Raw genomic sequence first — 12963 nt, forward strand, 5'->3', positions numbered from 1 at the left:
CTTGATGATCTCAGAGGTCCTTTCCAACCCAGCTGATTCTGTTAATAATCTGTGATTCTGTGATATTATTCTCTTGTCCTTTAGAAATTCTAGGTACATTGCTGCAGTGGCTGCAGCTGGGTGATGTTTGACTTCCACTCCTGCTCTCCCCTGTTACAGATGCACTTCTCTACACTATGACATGGACTTGCCAGCCACCAGCCTCATCATCACCTTCCACAATGAGGCACGTTCCACCCTGCTCCGCACGGTGAAGAGGTGAGTTCAGCAAAGGCTTCTGGGCACAGCCAAAGGTGCTTGGATGGGCACGGGTGGAGAGTCAGGCATTTTCCAGCAGGTAGACAAGAAAGGTGGTAGCAGTCCTTGTGACCTGCTCTCAAGCTGGCCCACCAGGACAGGTCAAAAGTTTAATTGGCAGTGTGGGCATTTCTTCAAAGACGGAACATATCTGTAGTTAGCTGCAATATATATATATATATATATATATATATATATATATATATATATAGTCCCTGTAGGGGCAATCATGAGCAGCATGAAAGAAGCTGCTGGGCCTGCATCCACTGATGGGAACTGTTTGTATGAGCTTGTTTTGGAAAAAAGAGCTGGGACCAAAGGGTACACTGTGAGCTGCTAGAATCAACTGAGCAGAGGGGCTTGGGAGGGACTGCATTTCATAAATGGGAATAAGCAGCCAGCATCCTTCTAGGGAATGTGTTACAGGAGCTGGGGCTGGCTCAGTGAGAGGAGGGGGCACAGCTCACAAATCCTACAGGCAGAAGGTGATGAACTTGAAGTCTCGTGGAGATCAAGCCCTTTCTATCTGAGCTGGTGCTCAGTGTCATTTGTAAGTAAACAGCTGCTGAACCTGATGGCCCAGGAGATCCTCCCCAGGGCTTTGTGCACAGCCCCTGGTGAATCTGCTGGACACTTGCTATCTTGTACCAGTGTATCCTCAGATCATCAGCAGTGGCCAAATCTAACCAACTGAATATGTGGCATAGGGCCTGTCAGCATCCCCAAGTAGATGGGAGCCTGCAGTTATCTGTACCACAAAACAATGTTGGAGCTGCTCCTTCCCTTTCCTGTCATCCCTGCAGAACCCAGGAAGGTTCTTTTCCTTTTAATTTTTACATTTAAAAATGCCCTCTGCCCTCTCTGACTTATCAAGTAATTTCTCAAGGGGTCTATGAAGCCTGCAGGCAGGTCCAGCCTGTGGATGCTGAAGGAAGAAAGAATTGTTCAGGTAGAAGGTTTTGCTGATGGTATCACTAACAGAAGTGCATTATTTATCATCACCACTTCTTCCTCTGTCAGATCCTGTGGGCTTAGAGAACTGTGTTTTGTGAATAAATAACAGACTTTTTCATGCTGGCCTCACGGCTTGGAGGCTGGGTTTCTGTCTGCCAGGTTTGGTGCTACTGTGCTTCTAGGGACTTGTATGGATTGCATTAGCTCATTTTTCCTTTTTTACCTATATTACATAGTTCCATTTGAAGCATAAAATGAGTTCTACAGAACCACTGTTCAAAAAATGAGCAGATTTGTTTGGAAGCACAGTGCTGTGAGGGCAATGGCAAGTTTCTGCCTATTACATCATAGGTCAGACAGTAAATGGCTCAGTGCTCAGCAATCATGGTAGTAGAATCCTTAAGAAAATCTTAAGGCAGCCAATCAAATAGCCAATCAAATAGTTAAAATGAAGAGACGGTGGCATTCAGAGTGACAATAATGCACAGAAAAACTGATATCCACATCTTACAGAGGTGATGTATACTAATAAGCAGGTAAGTGTTGCCAATGCATTAACAGGCCAGGCTTGCTTAAAGCAAGGGTGCTCAATGAGAGTGGGTGGTCAGGAGAATTCCTGGTCAGTTTTTAGTGCCTCCAAGGATGGAGGCTCTGGAACCTCACCAAGAATTCTCTTCTCAAGGCTAAACAGCTCCAACTTTTTCAACCTCATCTCATATTGTCCAAGTCTCTTATTATTTTAGTGGTCTTGCACTTGACCTGCTTCAGCATGCATCCTTTTTTCTCAACCTGGGAAGCCAAAAACTTGATACAGACCTCAAAATGTGGTATTACCAGTGTCTCAGACGTAGCCTACTATGATCTAGAGCCCCCAGCAAAGACCTTGCAAAATGGATGACCCTTCTGTTCAAATTGCTTCCTGCAGCATTCCTTCCAGGGGAGAGTGCTGCTGGGAGTGCTGGCTGCACTCTGCTGGGAGAGGGGGGGTGGATGGCTTTTCCTCCCAGACCCCTTCCTACAACTGGAGTCTTCATTGCCAAATGGCTCACAGCCAGTGCATGGGATTGATTTACAACTTGCTTACATCAAGTGTCAGAAGTGTCCATGATTTATCCCTGTCTGAGAAGAGATCCCACAGGTTGAATTCTTCTTGTGCTCTACAGGATTTGCAGTGTCATGCAGCCAAGCCCAGGGCAGTAGCCTTGTCCCTGAGACATGGGATGTTTGACACCCAGACACAGAGGTGAAGGCTCAGGTCATGGCTGTGCTGCTAGAAGAGTTACAGGGCTGAGTCAGGCTTGGATTTTGACACTGATTTTATAGAGGGAGTTGCAGACATCACAGCACTCTTCAGGGCTTCTGCTGTAACCTGAATCCTGAATTTCAGCAAAACACATCTGAGTGTGCCAGGCTGAGTTACTGCTGTGTGTGTAATTGTTGCTCAATTCACATGCACAGTCAGTGCACCACATGCTATGTAATTATTCCTTTGTAGATGTCAAGTATCAAAGGCACAGGACTGTTCTCTTTGGTTTATGACCTGGCTGTGAGGCTGTAGAGAACCACAGTAACATGAAGCAATGGGAAGCATAAAATTGCACTGCTTGGTTACCTGACTGGTCAGGCTCATTATTTCTATATCCATCAGAGCTTTCTCAAGCCAGGCAGAGCATGATTATTTAGGTTATTAGAATTAACCACTTGAGATGCACCTGGTGAAAGTTAAATATGATTTGACTTACTACAAGCTTTTTCCCTAGTTTACTTATAATTAGAGTATGAGGATGATGTAAGAGAAGTGGGGTGGAAGAGGACTACTGATAGAAATGCTACCAGTCAGACAGCACTTAGAGGCCAAATCTTTAGAGGCAAGTAGAATATGCAGTACTGGTTGAAGTTTTCATATGGGAGATCTTTGCAGGCCTAGTTAGTGAGTGCCTGAATTTGGGTACTCAAAATCAGCTGTAAAACTTTGTGTAATTCTAGGAAGAAATATATGAAAAGGGTACTGGCACTGAAGTAATCTTAAATTAAAAATAAAAGCAGAGTGAGCCTAAATGCACTCTTCTGAAACAGATGCCATCTTACTGTGCCATTCTTACAGCTGTGAAAAGTAACTCAGCTGAGTGGCAATGCTGGTACCAAAATGTTTCAGGATGTGACCCAAGGATGAGATGCCCACATTGCAGTTTGATTCAGGGCAATCCAAATGTGGCAGCTGTTGGGGCCAGATCCTGATCTGCAGCCCCTTCTTGCTGACCACACCTGCACGTGTCCACACACCTGGACTTGCACAAGCATTTTTGGCAACTCAGCAGTTGCCAAGCTCTCCCTGCTCCTCCTAAGATCTCTGCTGCTGGGTGGCAGCAATGGGAGTCAAGGAGTGGCAGAAATATTTGTGTATGAGGGAGAGGGGACCACAAAGGAGTGAGTGTGGGGAGCAATAACTTCTTCCCTGCAGCACCCTGTTGCTTGTCCCTCCTGGCCCCCAGAGGCAGCATGGGCTGCATGTCTGCCTGCTCCTGTGGGCTCCAGCCACTTCCATCCTAGGTAAAGACAGCAGTCAGCTGGAGCTGCCAGAGGGACCAGGCCAGTACTGATCCAAATCCTACTGGTCACATGCAGGGAGTTCCTTCAGACAAATTTGTTTTCAGTGCAGAGGGAGACAATTGCTTAAAAATACCCAGCAAGAAACTAAGAAGGAGAGTAAGGAAAAAAAAGGAAATAGATAATTCACTAGAACCTGTAAAAATAACAGTTCAAATGGCTTGTTGGCATCCTTGGTCCTGCTGGAGATGTCTGTCAGCCAAGAGCTCCTTGCATGCATGATGTCTTTTCCAATACAGGACATAGGTATCAGGCTCATCCCAGTTACTTGCTTGGCACTCTCCCTTAGAAATAGCTGCCACTCAAAAGGCATTTAGTGTGACTGATATCATTAAATGATACCATCACTTCTGCTGCAGTGACCATTCTTGCAGAAGGAAAAATTGACTATTTTGTTGTCTGGTCCCTTTCTTTCTCTTTAGTTTGATTTCAGTCAGTGTTGTGGGTACTGTTTGCCTTTGGTGCAAATGTAAAGGTGAACAGTCAGGCTCAAAGTCAATGGACCTGAACAGCTGTCAGTGGTTTGGTGCCTATGCAGAGAGCCTGTATAAATTTTCATTAAAAGGATGCTTCTGTAATGCTACAGCATTTGGTATGGCAGCTCATTACAATGGCAATTTAAATAATGGCAAAAAAGGAGATTATTTTAGAGTAAAGTAAAAAAGAGAGGCTCCCCTGCTAACATCTGCAATAAATGAGAGTTTCTGTGAGCTGATGAGGGATGGGCAGATCAGCAGAGGAGAAAAACTCATTGACAATGCTGATGTGCTGTCATGTGAGAGAGTAAGGACACTGATACTGGAAGAAGGAAGCTATGGGAAAAGACAAGGGAGGCAGGGAAGCTGAGAGTTGAGGGGCGAACAATCTCTGTTTCTGCTGTACAAGGCAATATTCGTTTGGATTTTTAAAATCTAAGGATACATTTTTGCCTAAAGGTAATCTACTGTCATCCCAGTCTCTGCACCTCACTCAGGGGAAATACTAGGACTGCTGTGTTCATTGTTAAAAAGGCAGACAAGACAAAGTGCAAAGATTAAGTACCTTTTCCAAAAATCCACAGCAAATTATTGCAGAGCTAAGAGCAGATTTGGGCATTGAACAATGAGCTGTGGACTCCTTGAGGAGTGTTTTCTCTCTATTGGAGAATCAGTGGACAGGTGAGGAAGAAGGAACGAAGTGTTCATTTTTTTCCTCACTTATGTTGAGCAGGAAGACCTGGTACTTGTGGAGAAACTGCAAGCATTGCTAACAGTGAGTGAGAGGAGGTCTGGAATAATATTTTACAGCCAATATACTTCAGGATGCAGCCTGTCTAGATTGATTATGTTTTTCATTGTGTTTGCATAGGCAAGAATTTCAGTGCAGGGCAATCTTGTCTGTAAAATATGCAGATGATGGCTATGCTAGGAGAGGCTGCACTTAAAAATGCAGAGAGGAACCTCCCCCACCTCCCACCCCACCGTGCTCGAAGATTTAGATATGTGAGCCAAGAGAAGCAAATGAGATTCAGCTTTGCAAAATGCAAGCTCAGTCATCTAGGGACATATAAGATCAAAATACAAATACTTTTGGAGATGTATGAAACAGCATAAATCTGAATTACAGTGGGACGTGATACTGAGCAGCTGAGCAGTGGGGATTTTGCTGTGTGAGACAGCAGAAAACTCTCCCAGACTGAGGAAGCTCTGGCTCTGTATGCAAAGCCATCAGTGATGTTATTTAGTAAAATTATAATTTTATTTCTTTACAGCTGTGTTCCTGGGAGTGTGGAATTGCTGTTGTCTATTTCCTGTATGAAACAAAAAAACCCTGAAAATAAAACACCCCAGACCACCAACAAAAAAAGGCAATGATCTTTCTGCAGGATTGCTCAAAATCAGAAGAGCAGATGCCACTGAAATGAGAGGATTGCTAGAGCCAAGAGGACAGTGTTTGCCTCTGCGTTTTAGTAGTAATGTTCACTTGTCTGTCCTTGTTACTGGAATCAATAAATGTGACAGAACAGTCCTGCTGAAGGCAATGAGGACCTGCCTGGGCATAGGAGCACTGGAGAAGGAGGCTTGAAGGGTGCATATGATGTGTGGTTGTAGTAGAGCCAGCAGAAGGACTTGAAGAAATTTAGCTCTAGAATCCTAAATGAGTGGGAAAAAGAGGTCAGAATCAGACTGCTCTGATTCCAGGGTACCAGAGTGCATCAGCTTCTGAGGAGGGCAGAATCCCCTCTTCTTGTCTGTGAAAACCTCTGTGTCCTACAGATGCAAACCCACAAGCCTGGCAGATGGGAACGGCCACTTTGCTCCCTTGGGGCAGGTGGAGCTCTCCTCTTTGTCTCTCTGTTTGGATGGCATGGAGTCTTTTGCTTGTGGCCCCCAAACAAGTTCTACAGTTAGTTCTGTGGCTGTGAGTCCTTGGGAGGCCCATAGCTCTCTGTCATATACCTTTTTTCAGGTGGCTCCCACCAATGAATCTTGGTACAAGGGCAAGATTACCTTTTCCACATTACTGGAGTTTGGTATTCCTTCTGTGATGTGTAAAACAGCAGATTTGTGTCACTCCTACTATTGTTATTATGGCAGCTCACAAAGATTGTAATTTTCCTCCCTGTGTTCCTGCAGCGTCCTGAATCGCACCCCTCCCAGCCTCATCCAGGAGATCATTTTGGTAGATGACTTCAGCTCAGATCGTAAGTATGGACCTATTTCCCTTCTGCTTGTTTCTTCTCTTTGGTTTTCACTCTTTTTGTTTATTCTGTTCAGTCCCCCTCTCTCGCAGAAATTTCTTCTTGTCTATATGCAAGAGAAAAAGAGAAGGGAGGAAATTTTTCTGTGTTTAGTTTGTGTCTACGCGTGGCAGAGGCCAGAGCTGCTTCCTTTTTTTTTTTCTTTCTTTCCATTGGGTCTTCTCTTTCTGTCATCTTGGCAGTTTTGACCAGATTGCCAGAGATCTGTCTAGTTTCATTATGCACCATTTTGTGAGCTTTTTGGCACTGATGCTTTTGTAGCACTGGTGTACATGAGCAGAGTAGATAGTTACAAGCCAAGAGAGAGCAAGAGGATGCAATGGAGCCTACAGAAAATTCCTGCCTGGTATCCTGCAGGCAGACTGGGGCAAAACTCTCTGCCTGCTTCCATGTGTCTGGGATCCCAGGTGTCCCTCTAGGAGGTCATGGTTATTGCTTTGGGCAGCTCCATACCTTCTCCTGCAGCTTGGTATAGGGTTGGAGTGTCTTCTGCATGGAGTGTCTCTCTCCAGACAGGAGGCTCTGGTCCCTTTCTATCTGTACCATTGTTTTTGCTCATGGCTGTTGTGTAGTAGTGGTGAGGTGTTGGGGACAGAAGACTTCTTGCTTCTCCCATGATGTGCACTAGATTCAAGGACAATCTAGTTGTGTGCCACTTATAATAATTGATAATTACTCCTTCAGAACACTTTACAGATAGCTGAGAATGCCCACCTTGACCTGCTGAGGTAAGAAAGCATTGCTGTTCTGATTCTGCAGCTAAATACTTATGTAGCTTTGGTTTTTAAAAAAAGAAAGGTGGATGCTGAAATTAGGGATTTAACTTAACTGAAGACTTTAGAGTGTGATTTGGATAAGAACTGAATTGTACCTAGCTGTTGGAGTTGGATGTTTCTGAGCATCTCCAACAAACAGTTCTAAATGTCTCATACTTCATGTCTAGAAATTATTTTCTCAAATGCCAAAGTATACCAGGTCAAGCTCTGGGACCTGTACTGCACAGGGCTCAGACAGAAACTCCAGTTCAGGCTCCTATGTAAATGTAAATGTCTTTTTAAAAGCCCCATCCTATGACAGCTCTCATTTTTCTCATTGGAAGATAGGTATTTGTGGATACAGCTGCTCCCCTAAGGCATCTGCATGGAGGCATTTTAGCATGTTTGAGGTCTGATGCTTTGCTTTGATATCTGCCTTGGTTTCTCCAAAGATACAGAGAGTTAGTCAACTTGGGCAACTAGTTACAGAGTGATGTGCTCCACTCCTGAAGAGTGAATGACTTTATAAGGAGTCTCATTGTTACCTGATGTTGTGACTTGGCCAAGATGAGTGTTGCCTTCTCTTGTAGCAGATGTTCAGAAAAATCTTGGTACTCTGTAATTCAGAGCACCTCCTACTGTGCTCAGATGATGCAGCAGCTGCTAAAATGCCCAGTCAAAAGCAGTATTTCAGATAGCATCCTTGAGAATAGAAACGGTCCTGCAGGAACATGCCAAGAGATTCACTTTGGCTAATGACCTTTTCATTCTGCCTAGAGTGCTCAGTCTTTGGGATGACAGTGGGAGAGAGGAAGTATGAGATATAAAAAGAAATGAGCAATAAGTATGGAAACTGAGGTGAACTTGATGGAGCAAGGGAAAAGTGTAAGTTAGAAATTGCTATTCCTGTGACCTCTGCTAGGAGAGGAATAGAGAGAGAGAATAATAAAGAGCTAAAGACTCAGTGCTCATTGGTGCAGCTGGGCTGGAGCTCATGGCTGTTCCTCTCTGTTCTGTTCCTTGGGCCGTGTAAATGAGGGATGGGATGAGGTTCTGGCAAGCTGCCAGCAAAGCCCTCAGCTGGGCATCCCTCTGCTAATGCCATGGTGTCTCCGAGGAAGCACCTCACATCCCCATGGCCTTCATTAAATAAAATCAAGGGGGACCTGCCCTGAGAAAAAGGGTGGGAAATGCCCAAATGAGCTGCTGAAGGTCAACAGAGCAGGTGAGATCACTTTATTTGTGACAGGATTCTCTTCTACTTGGCACTTGGGTGATTTGCAGCCCTGGCTCCCTGTGGTCCCTCCCTTCTTTCCTCAGTGCTCCGTGCCACGTTGCCAGCACGTGCCCCATTGTCCTTGTGAAATGCTGAGCATGGGAGGATGGAGGCCTGGCTGCTCAGGGTGTTGGGAAACACAGGCTCAGCTGTCCCAGGAGGACAGCAAGCAAGTGATGCTCTTTCTTCTGTCTGCTCTTTAGACAACAGGATTAAGGCCGTCGGGCTGATTAATGTGATACTAAGTGAATGCAGAATTTTCCCTCCCATGGAGAAGCAGAAGAACAGTTAATTGGAGCTCTCTGTTGAAGCCAAATAATTCATGCATGTGTGCCAAATGTGTTTTTTGCCTTCCCTAAGCTGAGGATTGCCAGCTCCTTACCAAGATCCCAAAGATCAAGTGTCTGCGAAACACCAGGCGAGAAGGTGAGTGTGGAAAGTACACTTTGTAGGTACAAAGTTTTTTCAGGTTTTCCCAAGTCAGCTGCTTACATGTTATTTCTTATGATTACAGTTTGGTTTTTTCAGTGTAGGAGTTTCGTGTCCTAGTTTAGAGGCTCTGTGAGGGGAGAACCTGGCTTATCAACTCTCAGGCTTCAGGGCTCTCATTTTATACTTTAAAGAATGAGAAATGGTGTCCAGAGGCCCTGTCTGGATCAAGGACTACAGTTTAAGGTCTTTCTGAATATAGATGCAGATGTAAGTCTCATCTTTTTAAACTCAGACAGCAAGTCAACAAACCATCTAGGGGATGCGGGAAAGGGGAAAAAAAAAATCATATATCTTTAACAGTTAGAATTAAGGAAAGTTATTTCTTATATATCTCCTATATGCATAAATGATAATGCTGACTTTCCCAGGTGCACTTCAGTTTAACTCACATGTGGTGGCTTATTTCTGAACTTGTCAGAGCACAACAGGCCTGGAATGAGAATGTGGAAGGGCAGATGGGAGTAGCTGCTCAGTTCACAAAGGCATCCCAGGTTGTGGGATGGTTTGTTAGAAAGTATGGAGACATCTGAGAGCCAGGCTGACATCTCTGATCACAGGGCAGAGTAAAGGAGAAGTGGGAATAAAGGAGATAAGCTGTAAGTCACCAAGCAGGGAGTAGAGCTTGGTCCTGTGGAAGTGATGAGAGAGGCAGCAGGATGCTCTGATGGGAGAGACACTGATCAGGAAGCAGAAGGGTACCTGTGGGAAGGGTTGGAAGTCGAAGGGGACATCATCAAGGCAGGAACAAAATGAAAGGTCAGTGGTGTGGACAGAAGTGACAGATGAGGTCATTCACTGTGTTCTGGGTGTGGGCTCTGCTGGCAGTGTGTACCCCAGGGGATGCTCTGCTAAAGCTGCTCTCTGCTTCTGATAGAGGTGTGACATAGGAGAAACATCTTTTTCTGCAATGACACCACAAGTCTTTTATTCCCTGAAGGAGAGTCCAGCTGTTTCCCTTCCTAACCTTCCTGCTTCTCTGCTGTCCTTTCCTCATTGCAGGGCTGATTCGTTCTCGGGTACGAGGAGCTGAAGTGGCCACTGCTGATGTCCTCACCTTCTTGGACAGTCACTGTGAAGTCAACAGCGAGTGGCTGCAGCCAATGCTTCAGAGAGTGAAAGAGGTGAGCACCATCTCCCCCCCTCGGATGCATGGAGCTGACTGGTCGTGGGCTGGTGGATCCTTTGCCCTTACGTGCCACCAGCAGTCCTGGTGAGGACAACATTGCCAGGTACTCCTCAGGCAGGCTGTCACGGAGGAAGGTACAGCCTGAGCTGGGTGGGCAAAGTGACCCCTGTCACTTGTTCTGTTGCTAATGTGGCAGGGCAGGAGATGTTTGGTGATGGGATATGAATGCTTGAATCACTAAATTATACCTCAGGTCACCTGTGGGTGCTGTGCTTCCTAGTCCCACCTGTACATAAGATACAGCACACACTGTGCAACTTTTCCATGGCTGCCATCTCCCCTCTTGCTGCTTGACCCTATCTTCTTCCTTTTGTCACTGACAAAACTTTCCTTACTTTAATGCTCCCACTGAGCTGCCAACACACACCACCTGTGTGCAAGCCACTTCCCTAGCACAGGGATGCTGCCTGTGAGCTCAGGGATGTCCCTTTACTGCTTCATTTTGGAAAGGATTAATGTGAGGCTGTAAGAGTGAAAATGAGACAGGAATATTAGCAGCTGAGTCCACTGTATGTCTAGGGGGGGGAGTCATATGGTTCTGCTGTAAGGGCAAACCAGGGAGAAGTGATGGGAGAAGCCACAGCCATGGTTTCAAGTGGAAGGGTTTGATCCTCTCCTCTGAAAGAATTCCATGCAGTAATGGGCCCTGGGAGACAGGGTGGAGTCTCTGCCTTGTATTTGTTTCTTCTTGGCTTAATATGAAGGAGCAGAAAAAGGTAAAATTTTAGGACTGATGATTTAGAAGCTTCTGCTTTTTATTCTTGCTCAATAAATCCTCCATCTCAGAAGCCTATAAATGTTTACTTTCCTACTGCTCTTTACTGCTCTTTTTGCTGCAGCAGCAGCACAGGAGTCCCTAAGCAAAAAGGACCTCACTAATTTCTTCAGGGAAGGATCAAAGTTGCAATAGCTGCAGTGCTGACTCCGGTATTTTTTAGTGAGCAGGTTTCAAACCAACCTATTTCTGACTTACTTCCTATATTTCTAATGTGCATCTTAGTTCAGATTTCAGACTTGCCCTACTTATCCCTCTCATCAGATGCTTGGCTCAGGCTGCCATTGGTGTTGGAGGTACTCAGGCCAGGCAGACATGCTCTCAGTGCACTAATTGTAGCAAGGAGGGGAATAAACAAAAATAGCTCTCACCTAGGATGTGCCATCTGAACAAGTGCACAACAACAAGAGGAACAATTCCAATGCACAAAACGAAGGTTTGATGGGAATGGCATGGAGGCTGACACTTGTCTGGCGTTGCCAGCTCTCTGCTTCATTGTATATTTCAGCTATCACAAGGCTGTCTTTAATGCTCTGCTTCATGAAAAAAGGTGCTATGATCTCAGCTTCTACTTAATGAAAGAACTGCAAAGGAAAACTTTAAAGAGCTCTGACACTTAATGCCAACAAACTATCCTCAATACCTTACTATTATATTATTATGTTTTTTTTTCATTTTGCACTATGACTCTTAAATGTGGGGTCTTGATTCATAATACTTGTTAGGAAGAGCTTATCGTTATACTTGTTAGGATCTGGGTTGATAATTTCTAGGCTGATGATTATGAGTTAATTCAAGGATGACTGAGCAGAAGGTATGCTGCCAGTAGATACCAAAATCAAGCACAAAAGCTTTGGGACAGTGATTTATGCCCTATGACTTGGTCAGGAAATAAAGAGCCATTCCTCAGCATCAGTCCTGGGTGTTGGGGTCCTGGGCTCCATTCCCCACACTGATGGTGTGCTGCTGGCTCATACCCATCACGTCCATGTCTGGCTGTAGTGGCCACAGATCCCTTGCTCAGCTACTAGAACTGTACTGAAGAAGCCAGGCAAAGATTTACATATGCAGCTTTATGTTTTCTGATCTCTGGAAGCTTTGCCAGACATCCAAGAATAGCCTGAATTATTTTTTTCCACTTTCTCTCCCTCAGGATTATACTCGAGTGGTGAGTCCAATCATTGATGTTATCAGCCTGGATAATTTTGCCTACCTGGCAGCTTCAGCAGATCTGAGGGGAGGTGGGTATAACAAATGGCTTGTGGCAAATGGCTGAGGGATGGAGCATGAAAAATAGTTGATGTTCTCTTCTACTTTCTAAGAAACCAGATTGATGATGTTTTCTGATGGGTTTCCCATCCCCTTTCCTGAAACTTTCAAAGTGAGAACTTGTGCAGAGTTAAAAGCAAAACAGAACTAGAGTTTCTTTCTTGAGGTTGCATCACTGTCACAACATTTTTCAATTTCAGGGATTAGTTAACTGATTAAACATATATATCACCATGCCCTCACTACACTTACATGTACACTGGAGTCTGACAGGCATTTCCAGTTGCCACTTCTATCTTTCAGACCGTCTCCTGGCATCTTCTGAAAAGCATTTTCACCTCTCTCCTAGCAGCTGAACCACCCTGTAGCTGTTCCCATGGTCACCCACAGTGCTTAGTGCTGTTCTCCCCATTCTCTGGCCGGGGTTCACTGCTGCACAGCTTGTCTGACAAAGGGTACTTGCTCTGTGGCAAGGGAAGTGTAAGACTACCCAGCCACAATTACACACTGCACTGACAACACTGTCATAAAGACAGGGAGTGTAACTGAGCAGAGATCTATAATGCTGAGGGATGAGGATGCCAAAAAAAAGCTGGTGAATTCTTAGCTACA

The 12963-nt window shown here is 45.0% G+C and overlaps 1 protein-coding gene across 2 annotated transcripts in view; it reads left to right on the forward strand.

Annotated features, from left to right (window-relative positions):
- GALNT16 (polypeptide N-acetylgalactosaminyltransferase 16) overlaps positions 1–12963 on the forward strand; it is a 72979-nt gene that overhangs the window by 38461 nt on the left and 21555 nt on the right. For both annotated transcript variants that reach the window (XM_071744468.1, XM_071744469.1), the window contains exons 3-7: positions 160–258; positions 6474–6541; positions 8990–9055; positions 10121–10242; positions 12236–12323. In XM_071744468.1, the coding sequence (XP_071600569.1) occupies positions 160–258; positions 6474–6541; positions 8990–9055; positions 10121–10242; positions 12236–12323 (443 nt within the window). The remainder of the gene's footprint in view (positions 1–159; positions 259–6473; positions 6542–8989; positions 9056–10120; positions 10243–12235; positions 12324–12963) is intronic.

This window comes from Heliangelus exortis, chromosome 5 (assembly GCF_036169615.1).
Source record: "Heliangelus exortis chromosome 5, bHelExo1.hap1, whole genome shotgun sequence".
NCBI classification, from domain to species: domain Eukaryota; kingdom Metazoa; phylum Chordata; class Aves; order Apodiformes; family Trochilidae; genus Heliangelus; species Heliangelus exortis.